The sequence below is a fragment of the Mobula hypostoma genome, chromosome 19 (genome assembly GCF_963921235.1).
Source record: "Mobula hypostoma chromosome 19, sMobHyp1.1, whole genome shotgun sequence".
In the NCBI taxonomy this organism is placed as follows: Eukaryota; Metazoa; Chordata; class Chondrichthyes; order Myliobatiformes; family Myliobatidae; genus Mobula; species Mobula hypostoma.
Genome location: NC_086115.1, coordinates 50,307,193 through 50,321,335, shown reverse-complemented (window position 1 = coordinate 50,321,335; position 14,143 = coordinate 50,307,193). Strand labels below are relative to the sequence as shown.

The 14,143-nt window shown below is 39.6% G+C and overlaps 1 protein-coding gene across 4 annotated transcripts in view; it reads right to left on the bottom strand.

The window, feature by feature from the left end:
- Window positions 1–11,762, bottom strand: part of oat (ornithine aminotransferase) — a 29,749-nt gene extending 17,987 nt beyond the window's left edge. Inside the window, exons 1-9 of one of the 4 annotated variants that reach the window (XM_063071862.1) lie at window positions 11,617–11,762; window positions 7,505–7,703; window positions 6,295–6,519; window positions 4,305–4,400; window positions 3,915–4,042; window positions 3,696–3,818; window positions 3,483–3,611; window positions 2,828–2,941; window positions 1,223–1,367 (exon numbers count right to left, since the gene is read on the bottom strand). In XM_063071862.1, coding sequence (XP_062927932.1) covers window positions 1,223–1,367; window positions 2,828–2,941; window positions 3,483–3,611; window positions 3,696–3,818; window positions 3,915–4,042; window positions 4,305–4,400; window positions 6,295–6,519; window positions 7,505–7,700 — 1,156 coding nt within the window. In that variant the 5' untranslated portion in view covers window positions 7,701–7,703; window positions 11,617–11,762. Of the gene's footprint in view, window positions 1–1,222; window positions 1,368–2,827; window positions 2,942–3,482; window positions 3,612–3,695; window positions 3,819–3,914; window positions 4,043–4,304; window positions 4,401–6,294; window positions 6,520–7,504; window positions 7,704–10,235; window positions 10,561–11,183; window positions 11,568–11,616 lie in introns of those variants that run through there. The other 3 variants (XM_063071860.1, XM_063071859.1, XM_063071861.1) reach the window with 3 other exon arrangements.
- Between the last annotated feature and the right edge of the window lie 2,381 nt (window positions 11,763–14,143).

Below are 14,143 nucleotides of genomic sequence, written 5' to 3'. Positions count from 1 at the left end.
TAGAGATTGCGGAGCCATGAATGTCATCTCCACTTACACCCACTGACTTTTGGAACTCATTCAGAGTGACAGCTGGCATCACGGTGGCTCCTCTTACAAGAGCCATTCCTCTTTGGCGACTCAGTTTAGAGGGCCGGCCTGAACCCAGAAGTGCGACTGTGGTTTCATATTTTTTCCACTTTTTCCATGATGGACTGCACTGAGCTCTGAGGTATGTTCGGAGCCTTTGAGATGCTCTTGTACCATTCCCCAGAATTGTGCCTCTATTACCTTCTTCCTGATTTGTATTGAATGTTGTTCTCTCTTCATTTTGGTTTGGTCTGTTGAAAATCTACTCCTCTGTTGGACCTTACAGAGAGGGGCTATTTGGTTCTTATGAATTGATTGAAAACAGGTGATCCTCCAATTTTCTACATCAACAATTGTGTGAGTTAATATGGTAACATATGGCACCTGAGGAAAGTCAGCATAGTGCAATAATTACAAAGGGGATGAATACTCTGCCAGCCTCAATTTTGGTTTTTAATTTTGAATAAATTGTTGACAGGTTTTTAGAATTTCTTTTGATTTGACATGATCTACAATGTTTTGCAGATTAGCTTAAAAAATGCTACTTGAATACATTTTAAATTTAGAAAATGTGAAAATAGTTGGGGGGGGGTTAAATACTTTTCAAGGCACTGTAATTCAATTCTTCCAATTGTCAGTTGTAGATAGAGATTGAAGAACAGGGTTTATAAAAATGAACAATTCCAAATAAAGCATTACATTGTACCTGATAACAAGGTCAGCAAGTTGGGAAATTTAAACTTAACTTTCAGGTTATCTGCAGATTCGTGCTAATGTTAATTCATTTCATATACTTCATATTTTTATGTTTATTAATGCATACTATTTTAAAGCATATTTACATGTGTGCTGGGGGGAGGGGTAGACCTATTGCATATAAAAGATAGAGCCTTAAATGGGATGTGCATTTTTTGCTTACTGCAGGAAATCCATGCCCCTAACCCTTGCAGATAAGAATAACCGTTGTATTGTGAAACACAGGCAAAAGGCTAGACTGGTCATTAGATCACAGAGATCTGGGGGACCAAGAGAGCAGCTGTAGATTAGTGACCAACATGGTTTTTATGCAACACCATGCAGAATAACACTTTCCTCCCCCCACAGGACACAATACAGTAATAAGTCAATATGAGAGTTCACAGAAAGTTTGTACCTTTTGTGTTTCTAATAACAATGGCATTCAATAATCCTTTTCCTCGTACAGCAATCACAACATTTGATGGCAATTTCATCAGCTCTCTTCTCAGTAACATTCCCATTTCCTCAGAATTTTCTGCCAATTTTTCTTCTTCAAGGACCTAGGTATTTCAAATCAAAGAAATGCAGCAAAAGAAAAATATCAAACTAACAAGATTAGCCTGGTCATTCCTTACTTTTTTAAATTCTACTACATGTAATAAAAATTGTCTAACTAGCCAAAGCAGTTAAGATGCCATCCTATCAAATATAGTAAATCCAATAAATGCCATCCAACCTTTCAGAAAACCAGATGATTCTGTATTGACTCAGATGTTTAGCACTTTTCCCATCCCCTCACTAGGACCATGACTCCCACATTCCCTTTTAACTTGAGATTCACTGGATAATTCATTACAATGCAGGGTAAAACTAAAGATGAATAAATGTGTTGGATTATTAGTAGTAATAACATCCAACAGACCAAAAACTCTGCCAGTCTGGCACCAAAGGCCTAAGCACACTCCATCACTGGTTTACGCAGCAGGCCAGGCAGCATCTCTAGGAAGAGGTACAGTCGACATTTCGGGCCGAGACTCTTCCTCAGGACTACAGATAAAAAATTCATCTTTACAGTAGAGGAGGCCGTGGATAGAAGGCCACATCGGGAGCACCGGACGCAGTACATCACCCCAGCCAACTCACAGGTGAAGTGTCGCCTCACCTGAAAGGATACAATGTAATATAATGAAAAGATGAATTTTTTTTACTCTATAATCTCCCAGTGGCCACACATTTTAATTCCACATCCCATTCCCATTCTGATATGTCTATCCACAGCCTCCTCTACTGTAAAGATGAATTTTTTATCTATAGTCCTGACGAAGGGTCTTGGCCCGAAACGTCGACTGTACCTCTTCCCAGAGAAGCTGTCTGGCCTGCTGCGTTCACCAGCAACTTTGATGTGTGTTGCTTGAATTTCCAGCATCTGCAGAATTCCTTGTGTTTCCATCACTGGTTTCTATTGTTTTTTTAATATGCTAACTATACTGTGAATAACAACGATTAAGTGAGCATTCCAAAGCGTTTACTTAAAACCATAAAGAAATTAGGCATTTAACCTTGTGATATTTAAGACTACAAGGAAGCTTTCATTTAGGGTATCAGTGGATTTTAGGACACAGAAGGTAGTGGGGGGCACAAGCAACTGAGAGCATTGCAGTTGAAAACAGGATATCAGTTTTCAAAATTATTAGGTTTTCTTACCAAAACAGCAGTAGAGGCAGAATCCTTCACTGTATTTAAAAAGGGCTTGGATGTCAAGAGCTATGACCAGCTGGATTAGGAATCAAATACTGAGTTAGCTCTTTGTTAGGAACAGTGGGCCAATTGGTCATAATATAGACTAGTTAAATTTACAGTACAATTGACTCTTTTTAATCCTTATTCACTGGAACTATTATCCAGCAGAACAAGTTACAGGAATCAAATAAAGGAAGTAGAATTTATTGCATGAATTGGATCTGCACTGATTTTAAAACTCATGCTGTAACTGACCCCAGTCTTCATGTCTTGGACATACCTCTAAAGCAGCAATAGCAACACGGCATGCTAATGGATTTCCACCGTATGTAGACCCATGCTGACCTGGTTTGATGGTCAACATAATTTCATCATTACATAGAACAGCTGAAACCTGCAAAGGAAATTATTAGTTTGAAATTACCAGCTACATCTTTCTTAAAGGGAACTTTTATTACAAACATGATCAAAATCAATACAAACTTTCAGCTACCAAAGTTTACAAACAGTGAATGGTTAGTAGCACAGATTCACATCTGGCCAAAATTCTTTAATTTAAGTAAATTATCCGTACTGTCTTTCATCCCATTTGTATCATTAATTTGCCTTCAATATAACTAACTAACTTTAGACCACAGTATTTTATGAAAGACCAATAAATGCTTTCTGGAGCATAAATATTAAATCTTGGACAGTCCACTTAATCACACTTTAGAAAAAAAAATCACATGCTAAATTACCATGTTGCCCCTCTCAAAGTCAACTGAATTTAGGGAACTCTGACACCATCATTAAAGATTCAAAAAATTTCTCAATAGTTGTTCAAGTGGATAAACTATATCAACAGGCTTTTATGTCTCATCTTTCTTGAAACTCTTAACTTTGCCCACTACTGACAGTTAACAGATCTAGAAGCCTAGCAAGACATTACTCACAGGATACACTCCTCCAGAGAGCGCTTTTCCGAGAACAACAATATCTGGCTTAACATCTTCGTGATCACATGCCAGTCTACGACCAGTTCTAGCCAGCCCAGTTTGCACTTCATCCGCAATGAATAGCACCTGTTCAATCACAATCAAATTAAAAGTCCTTCCTGTTCGAACTCAGTAGACTGTTAAACTAGTATACAACCTCTTATAACTCACATTATATTTTGTACATAATTCTCTCACTCCTTGAAGATAACCTTGGTCTGGAACTATAACACCAGCTTCTCCCTGGACTGGCTCCACCATAAAAGCTGCCATATGAGGGTCCTGGAATGCACGCTAAAAAAAGAGCTAGAATTAATTAACAGTAATTTTAAACCAAATCAAAACAAAATATTTACTGAATCAAAACAATTTAAATTATGTTTTCAATACCTCTATTGCTGGCAGATCATTGTATGGAACAATTTCAAACCCAGGTATAAATGGTCCAAATCCTTCATAACTACTGGGGTCTGTTGAACTGGAAATGGCAGATATAGTCCTACCCCAAAAATTACCAGCTGAAGAAAAGGGGAAAAGGAGTTTAAAGGAGTTTCTCTATACAGGAATCAAACATGTGAATAAAATAAAAATGAAAATATTTGTATTATGATGCTGATTTGAGAACTAAATCCCATAAAACTTAATTTCTAGACACCAAGTATTAAATTTACACAGCCCCTACAATTTCATACTGGCCTTTAAGATCTGAATAATGATTAAATAACAATCACATTCCTCTAAGTTAATGTAGATCACATAGATTTTAATTTAAAATCTTACCTGCAAAAAGGATTTTTGCTTTATATTTAGGAATTCCTTTAACTTCATATGCCCATTTGCGGGCTAATTTGCACGCAGTTTCTCCTCCTTCAACACCTAAAGCAAAATGCTTAAGTTGATTTCTTCAAATAAATCAAATTTTCAAAACAATTATCAAAAATGCTAAGTTAAGCACAAATTATTACATTACTATGGAAAACAAGAGAAGCCGAAGTGCAAGAGCTAGAAAATGATTGAACAAAAAATAAAATTGCCAAATTTCAAGCCTGACTTGCTAGCTCCTCCAGCACTGTGGATGTTGCTCAAGATTTCCAACATCTGCAGAATCTTCCACATTTATGATTTCTCTTCCCAATCTGGTGGATGTTCATTTTTATTTTACTAATTTAGCAATACAGTGTGGAGCAGATCCTTCAAGCATCGGTTCTCCAGCAATCCCCAACAAACCTGATTCACCCTAAAAGCTTAACACGGGACAATTTACAATGACCAATTAAGCTACCTGGTATGTCTTTGGACTGTGGGAGAAAACCAAAACACCCGAGGAAAACCCACACATTCCAAGGAGAGGATGTACAGACTCCTTACAAATGGTGCTGGAATTGAACTCTGAACTCCAGATTGGAATGAGCTGCAATAGCATCGCATTAACTGCTACACTATCCCATGACATCCTTCTCCTCAGAAGGTAACAAGTCGCTAATGAATTGCCATTGAATCCATGCAAATCATCTTAGCAATCAATTAAATCTTAAATGGGGATTGATTTGTCTTCCCTTTCTCTTCCTCCAAACCACCCCTCCCGATCCAAGGTAAATGAATTATCAGTTGAAGTTTCATAGTCAGAGGAAGTTGTAGACAACTTCTAGCTTCTCCCCATGTCAGTCTCAGGAGTTTGCACACATTTCCTTTCAGATAATGACGCTGCATCATTTTCATACAATCATTATATAGGCATTAAAGAACAAGGTTCTGGACCTTTATCAGAAATCACTAACAAAGAGTTTACTAGAGTAACAAAATACACAAATCCAGTATATACAATGAACTTGGGCCAGTTGATATGAATCAGCAAACAAAAATCATGGTTCAATGTTGGCAGGTCATGGACCTTCAAACAATAATAACCAAAGGAAAACTTATTAAAGGCAATTCAGCTAGGTCAAAATTGGTAATGTCCAATGCTTAAAAGTTCTCATTTTAATCCTCGAAACAATAGGTAAACCACAGTCAAATGGAATAATACATTTAAACAATCTAACTGATTTAATGAACAATGAGTGTCTGAGATAATTCACTTGCCTTTTAAAACAATTCTAAAACATTTTATGGCTGATTTGAAATATGTTCAAGTACATATTTGACAAATACCATACACAATATTGTGCATCTTGCAATGAACTGGAAAGCTAGGTCACTGCTCATCAAATTACTGTAAACAGCAGCAAGGTCTTCAACACAATTCCTGGTGGCTTAATTGAAGATTGAAGGTGTACAAGTTTGAGACAGTTTGGAATTCCAAGTTTACAACACATCTCTTTGTTGTGTTGAACTATCGTCAGAATTTCCTAAGTAAAATGATCAGCTAATTTCCAAAATCTAAATTTTCTCTTTGAACCATTCAATAAAGTAGCTTGCTGCAGATCAACCAATGAAATAGCATCAGTGAATTACAAGCCTCACAATATTTGCAAGGCATTTAAATGGGTTAATTTATTAAAAGAAATCTCTAAACTTTTAGAGTATGACAGATTGAAATCCATCAAGTCCTGTAGCATCAACAGCTGCTTTATAAAGCTGAAGAAATTGAAGATATATTTGTTCTTAATTCTTTGCTGATCATCACTGAGCAGAAGACAAGTATCTACTTTGTGGATTTTTTTTTTATAAAGATGCCATTTTCTGGCAAAATGAAGATGACACCAAGAAACAAACAAACTGGAGAAATCCACCTATTTTCCCCGGAAAAAAAAATCTATTAAGCACTAACCAGTATTCATTGGTAACAGCTTTTTGTAGTTGAACAGCTTAGTGGCATATTCTTCATATTCTCCCAGTACATCATTATAGAAAGCTCGAGAAGTGAGAGTCAGTTTATCAGCTTGAGATTTAAGTGCTGCAATAATCTTTGGATGACAATGTCCCTGATTCACAGCGCTGTAAGCACTTAGGAAATCAAAGTACCTCCTGCCTTCCACATCCCATACATAAATACCTGAAAAATTAATCAAAGCAATTAATTTAAATATTTTGGCTTAATTATTTTTGATGACCACTATTTTAATGTTAACAAGGATATTCAATTCAGCAACAAGCTTTAGGGACTAAAGGGGTAAGTCCTCCTGTACTATACATTTCTATTACAAGATGAATTAATGAAATCTAATAACATTTCAATACAATCTGGCTGAACTTGCAGATAATATCAAGCTAAAAAGCAAAAGAGAATGCATGAAAATTACAAAAGGAGACCCTGAAAATGAGTGGCCACAAAAGGAGGACACAGAATTTGGAGAGGAATATGTAAAGGACATTAAGTTCTATACTCAACAAATGTTAAAAAGCTAAAAAGAAATCAAGAAATTTAGAGACAATCGAAGATTATGCTCAGCAAGTCTGAAACAATAATATACTGCCAAGCAGTATATTATTGATATATTATTATATATCAGAGGAAACTCCAAGGTCATAATATTACACAATGTTCACTTTCTATTTTACTTATGACCAAGTCAATTCTAGTTTTGCAATGAATATCCGGCAAAAGATTTTATGGCTGTGCACAAATTAACTATACAATAGAGGGGTTCTAGAAATTACATTGCAAAGCTTCAGGAGAGGTGACAATCTTGAAGTTTAAAATAAGAAAGCTTCACAAGAACCTGGCAGAATTCTTGATACACACCAATAAATACATAAAAGGCAAAAAAACAAAATTTGTAAGTGCATGCAGGAGGAACGCCATGACATTTTTGGACTTTCATAATTAACTAAGTAAAATTGCATCCAATGAGATCTTGCAGCAAATGATTGAATCAGGATATCCCGACAGTAGTGTTTCCTTTTGATTAATTCCATTTTAACCATCAATTTAAAGTATAATTGTATTTAACTCAAAAACTTTATACGTTCATTCAACAATTTATACATTAATATAGAATCAACCATTTACTTTATGATCTAGTATTTCGGATGCTTACCTTCCCCTCTAGCCAAAGCAACAGGGACGGGCTGATAATTATGAGCACCATATTTTTCTTCACGAGCAAAAACCTCTTCAGAAGTGACTGACTTCTCAGTTTTTAATGAAGTTTTTGTGGCACTAGAATAAGTCTTGATTCTTTGCTTCAAAACTGAAGCACTGGAATTTACGTAACGCGAGAATCGGGACAACATTATCTGCATGACAAAAAAGTTAATTATTTGTTAAATTTTAAGCAATTCATGGAAAAGAAAACAGACGAGAGTAGTATATTAGCTGTAAGTCACCAGATCTCTTCACAAGGCAGACCCAGCCAGTTCATCCTTTCCCGACCTTAAAATTTCTGGTATTATCTCTAGAGGCCCTGTTTCCATTTAATATTGAAAATCAGAACTACACAATAATTTGCTTAATCAGACAGTAGAACATAGAACATACTATAGAACAGTACAGCACAGTACAGGCCCTTTGGCCCATGAAGTTGCCAGAATCAGGTATAATGTCACCGGCATATGTTGTGAAATTTATCTTTGCGGCAGCAGTACAATGCAACGCATAATAGAGAAAACTGAATTACAGTAAGTATATCTATATTAAATAGTTAAAGAAATAGTGCAAAAATCAAAACGAAAAAGTTGTGAGGCAGTGTTCATGGGTTCAATGTCCATTCCAAAATCATATGGCAGGGGAAGGAAGCTGCTCCTGAATCGTTCGAGTGTGTGCCTTCATGCTTCTGGACCTCCTTCCTGATGGTAGCAATGAGAACAAGGCATGACTTTGGTAATGGGGGTCCTTAATGATGGATGCCACCTTCTTGAGGCATCGCTCCTTAAATATATCCTGGATACTACGGAAGCAAGTGTCTATGACACAGCTGACCAAGTTTACAATTCTCTTTGCAGTAGTCCACCCCCTCCCCATACCAGATGGTGATGCAGCCAGTTAGAACGCTCTCCACAGTACATCTGTCAAAATTTGCAAGTGTTTTTGGTGACATACCAAATCTCATCAAACTCCGAATATAGCCACTGCCATGCCTTATTTGTAACTGCATTGATAGTTTGGGTCCAGGTTAGATTCTCAGAAATATTGACACTCAGGAACTTGAAATTGCTCACCCTTTCCACTTCTGATCCCTCAGAGACTGGTGTGTGTTCCCTCATCTTACTCTTTCTGAAGTCCACATCAGTTATTTGATCTTACTGGCGTAGTTCGATATTGTATTTGTGCCCACCTATTCCATAAGAGAAACCTAACTCTTTCCTTCCATATAATCCTCTGTTTTCAGCCATATCCCATCTGAGAAGTCCCTCAAAATGTCCCCAATGTATCTGCCTCTACCTCCACCCAACAGTACATTGCACACACCTACCACTTTATGCGTATTAAAAAAAACCTACCTCTAAAATACCACCTACACTTTACTCCAAACACCATTAAGTCAGACCCCATCAGATTAGCCATATCTGCCCTAAGGAAAAAAATCTCTGGCTGTCACTCTATGCCTCTTATAATCTTCTGCACTTCTGTCAAATCACCACTCATGCTCCAATACTCCAGAGAGAAAAGCCCTCTCTGAAGTTCCCACATCCTTCCTACAAAGACCAAAACAGAACATTATATTCCAAATGTGGTCTGAGCCGAGTTTTATAGAGCTGCAACATTATCTTATGGTTCTTGAACTCAATCCTTTGATTAATGAAGGCCAATGCACCATACATCTTCTAGCCACCCTATCAATGTGCACAGCAACTCTGTGGGATCTATGAATGTGGACCCAAAATCCCCGTTTCTCTACTGTTAAGTATCTTGTTAATAACTCTGTATTCTGTCTTCAAGTTCAAACTTCCAAAGTGAATCACTTCACTTGTTTGGATTGAATTCCACTAGCCACTTCTCAGCTCAGCATTGCATCTTATCTACATCCCACTGTAACCTTCTACACTATCCACACCACCACTTTCCTGCCTGAAAACTTAACCTTCCACTTTCTCATTTATCAAAATCACAAAGACCAGGACCTCAAAGGTAATAATCTCTGAATTGCTGTCTGTGCCACGTGCCAGTGAGGGAAAGAATAGGATGAATTAGCAGATGAATACATGACTGAGGAATTGGTGCAGGGGACAGATATGTGGATGTTTAGGATCTCTTCTGGGTAAGATATGACTGTACAACGAGGGCAGGTTACACCTGAAATTGAGTACCACCAATATGATTGTGAGCAAGTTTGCTAGAGCTATCAGGGAGAGTTTTAACTAGTTTAGAAAAGGGATGGGAACCAGAGTAATAGAACAAAGGTTCATTTACTATCAAAGTATACAACTCTGAAATAGCCACAAAACTAAAGGAACAGCAGCATGATATTCAACTTCCAAATCCCTCCACCCCACACAAAAAAATGAACAAGTACAGGCACATCAAGCCCCCAAATCCCTCCTCCCCACACAAAAAACAAAAACAATAGACACATGGACCCCCAAAATCCCCCTCCCCTGCACACAAAAAAATGAGAAAAATTGGTAAAACAAAAACACAATATAAAAACTGCAAGACAGAAAAAAATAAGTCTCTAGTCCTAGGCCATTTCCAAAACACAGAAAACATGGGTAACATTCTCCAGAAACAATGGCAGGCCTTTCCCTCTGCAGCAGCGAGCCATCCCACCAGTGATCAAAAGCCAGCAGAGCGATTCCCCAGTGATCAAAAGACAGGCAGCTGGCGCTCACCCTCTGCATTCACCTCAATGTTTCAATTTCACTCGTCACTTTAATTGGCAAACAATGGAAGCTTTAAATCGGTGAAATGGTGTTGAACATTGGCTCGGGCCCAGTCCCCCAGACTCCTCACCACAAGGTTCCTGCACACTCTCCGTCTCCTGGAATCATTCTGGACACTGCAGATGTGTGCTTCTTTGACTGGAGGCTTGTGACTAGCAGTCTGCTGCAAGGGTCAGTGCTGGGTTTGTTGTCACTTGCCATCTGCAGGACCTGGACTGGCTGATTTCAACACTTAAGTGAAACTTGGACAAGTATATCGATGGGAGGAGTATGGCCCAGGTGCGGGTTGATGTGACTGAACAACTTAATAGCGTAGCATGGACTGAAGCGCCAGTTTCTGCGCCATAGTGCCCTCTGGCTAAATGAATAATGGAAAAAATGGTGAGTAGTTTTAGATTGATCTTAGAGTCGTTTAAATATCATGGCTGGTACTATGAGGTAATCTACAATGTTCTATGTCTTAACTCTTCAGTTCAACAATATATGATATTGAAATGCGCAATGTACAACTGTGACTAACCAGACGAGATCAATGCATTTATAAATACCAGAAATGGTATCATTTATAAACGTTCGAAATGTTTGAATATTATCATTGAAAGTACTTCAATACGTAATTAGACTGCCTGTGATTCAGTCAGAGGAAAAACTGAATCCTGGGACGGGTAGCAAGTCTTGTCGGTACGTACAGACAAATATTTTTAGTAATGGAACAGCTGGGGAGGCCGGAACCATGCGAACCAATCAACGGCTTAAAGTTCGTACTCATGAATGTTAGATGCCGTAGATACAAATATATAAATCAGTGTGCAATTGTGCCCTTTTGGCATTTTTTTTCTAAATAACTGTGCAATTAACAGGAACCTCAACAACTAAAAAAAATACTTCCGCACTCACTTCGAAACAATGCCCACAACAAGTAGGGAAACGTGCTTTTCTCCAAAAGGTGCGTGGCAGACCTGCCATGTAAAAGCGCCTGCCGATGAACCCTCGCTCTGGAGCAGAGAGCTAAGGCGATTATCTTTTCTTGGGCACAACACGCGGGTCTGCCATTAATCGCAGAGGACGGCTACCAAATCGTTCCAAGACGATGGCGGCGGCTGAGGATGCAAGATGCCAGGAGTCGGCAATAGCCCTTCAGGCGGTGGCCGAGCCCGGCCCAAGCCCGAAATGAATCTGGCTTGTGGTCGGGAGAGAGGCGAATCTGGGATGCACTCGGTTGCTACCCACTTGACGCCCAGGCTCGCTTGTACCCTCGTATCCCGGGCCCCGAGCCCTGTCCGCACTCTCGTCCACAATCAACCCCTCCCCACCGCCCCCATCCTCGTACCGGGCACTGGTCCGCCTGTCCGCTCGCCACGCCGTTCACGATCCCTCAGAGGGCTAGCAGTCACCGCAACGGTTATTTAAATATGCGTGCGAGGAGTTAACGTCATGGGCGCGCGTCAGCACGCCTCGCCGGCTGAGCGCGCGGCGAACGGATGCCGCGGACTCGGAGCGGCTGCTGTGAGACCGGCGGCCGGTCGGGTGCGTGGGCTCCCTGGTTGACCGCTGGTCGCGCTTGCGATAAGGACAGCTGGAGTCACAATTGGCGTCAAATTTATCAATCTGAGCAAATAACTCCAGCCTCCTTTACGGATGTAAGAGGAAAAAAACGATCAATGGAAAGGTTGCACTCAGTTGTCCAAATCACCACTGGATGCCTTCCAGAGGGTTCTGCCAGCAGCAAAAATGGTTGGCAGAGGTTCGATTGACATTGGAGATTGATACCCGTGTAGAACTTGGTAATGAAATTAGGCTGGCAATCTGGCCGTTTTATAATATCATATTCCTTAATTTGGCCAGAATTGGTGTGAAACTGCCTTATTAAAGATAGATATTGTTTAGCTTTTATGTAATATAAATGTAACTTGATGATTTTTTTTTACTTCCCAGAATGCTTGGAGCTGCATCAATGTTCAAAAAGGCTGACACCTTTCAGGTCAAAGCTAGCCACTTGACCAGGAATCTCACCAGTTGATCATCAAGTAAAAACCAATTTAAAATAAACAGTATTTTTTTCAGTGACAGGATGTTAAAGTGGTCAGGCATTGCCTTGAACTACTGCACTGGGTTTGTTGAATATGCCCCACAATTTTGCTGGGAAAGGTGTTGCTATATTTAAATGCAGTCAATGTCACTATTTCCAAGCCTTGATGCACTTGGGCATAATGGTTCTGTACTGTCTGTGTCAGTTAACTGCCAGGTGCGGAGGTCTCAATATTGGAGCCTTGCTCCAGTCTTGTAGGTAATGAGGATGCTGAGGGTACAGCTTTGAGTAGCTTGCTTTGTTCTGGCTGCTATTGAGCTTCATAGAATCATAGAGTAACACAGCAGAGAAACAGGCCCAACCACAGCTCCATGCTGATCAAAGTATCCTCCCTTCTAGTTCCAGTTGCCTGCATCAGCCCGTAGCTCTCCAAGCTCTTCCTCTACAAATCTCTCTTAAATGTTCCAATTGTACCCATCTCAATCACTTTCCACTGGTAGAACATTCCAGGCACTGACTACCCCCTATGTGATGAAGTTAAAATTCAGATCTCCTTTAAATCTTTTCCCTCTTATCTTGTATTTGTGCCATCTTCTTTTGGACTCACCAGCTCTGGGGAAATGACTATTACTCTCCAACTTATCCACACCTCTCATGATTTGATAAACTTCCATGAGGTTACCTGTCATTCTCCTGCACTCCAAGAAATAAAGATCCAGTGTGGCCAATTCTCCTTGTAACTCGGGTGCTTTAGTCCTGGCAGCACTTTCTCCTAGGAGGCATCCATCACTAGGAACCTTTACCATTTGGTTACTCAATTAAGCCATATTTGTGCCACAAAAGAGCTAAGCAATAACCATATCCAACAAGAGAGTGTCTTCCCATTGCTTATATGCATGCATTCAGTGACACTGCAGTTTTTTTAGATTATGAGGACACTCAGTCCTCGTTTATTGTCATTTAGAAATGCATGCTTGCCAAATCCAACACCTGTTAACAGCCATTGACCAGAAATTTAGCTGAAATAATTCATTTGTCATGTGTCGTATGACATAGTTGATGATGGTCTTTACAGGACCATGATTGGTCTTGGCATATTTTTCTACAGAAGTGGTTTGCCATTGCCTTCTGGGCAGTATCTTTACAAGATGGGTGACCTCAACCGTTACCAGTACTCTTCAGAGATTGTCTGCCTGGTGTCAGTGGTCGCATAACTAGGACTTGTGATATGCACCAGCTGCTCATATGACCAACCAACCTGCCCCCATGGCTTCACATAACCCCGATCAGGGGGCTAAGCAGGTGCTACACCTTGCCCGAGGGTGACTAGCTGGCTCGCGGAGGGAAGGAGAGCCTTACACCTTTGGTAGAGAAATATCCATCTAAAAACTGTAGCTACATCATTGGGTGTTTGAAGAGATTCAGTTACATCACCAAAGGCCCTTAAGATTTCCAATGATGTACGGTATGGTGGAGACCATTCTGACTCTTATGAAGACTCCAGTGCATAGGATCACAAGAGGGTTATAGACAGCTAGCTGCATCATGGGCAGAACCTTCTCCACTATCGAGGACATTGTGGTTACTCAAGATGACATACTGTACATCACTAAGGACCCTCACCATCTGGGACATGCCCTCTTTATGCTACTACATCGCGGAGGGGATACAGGAGCCTGAAGGCCCACGTTCAATGATTCAGGAACAACTTCCTGCCTTGTTACTCTTTCTTTGTTGCACTATTTGTTTATTGTTTGCAATTTATTGTAATTTTATGTCTTTGAAGCTGCTGCTGCAAAACAAGAAAGTTCCCATCATACAATAATAA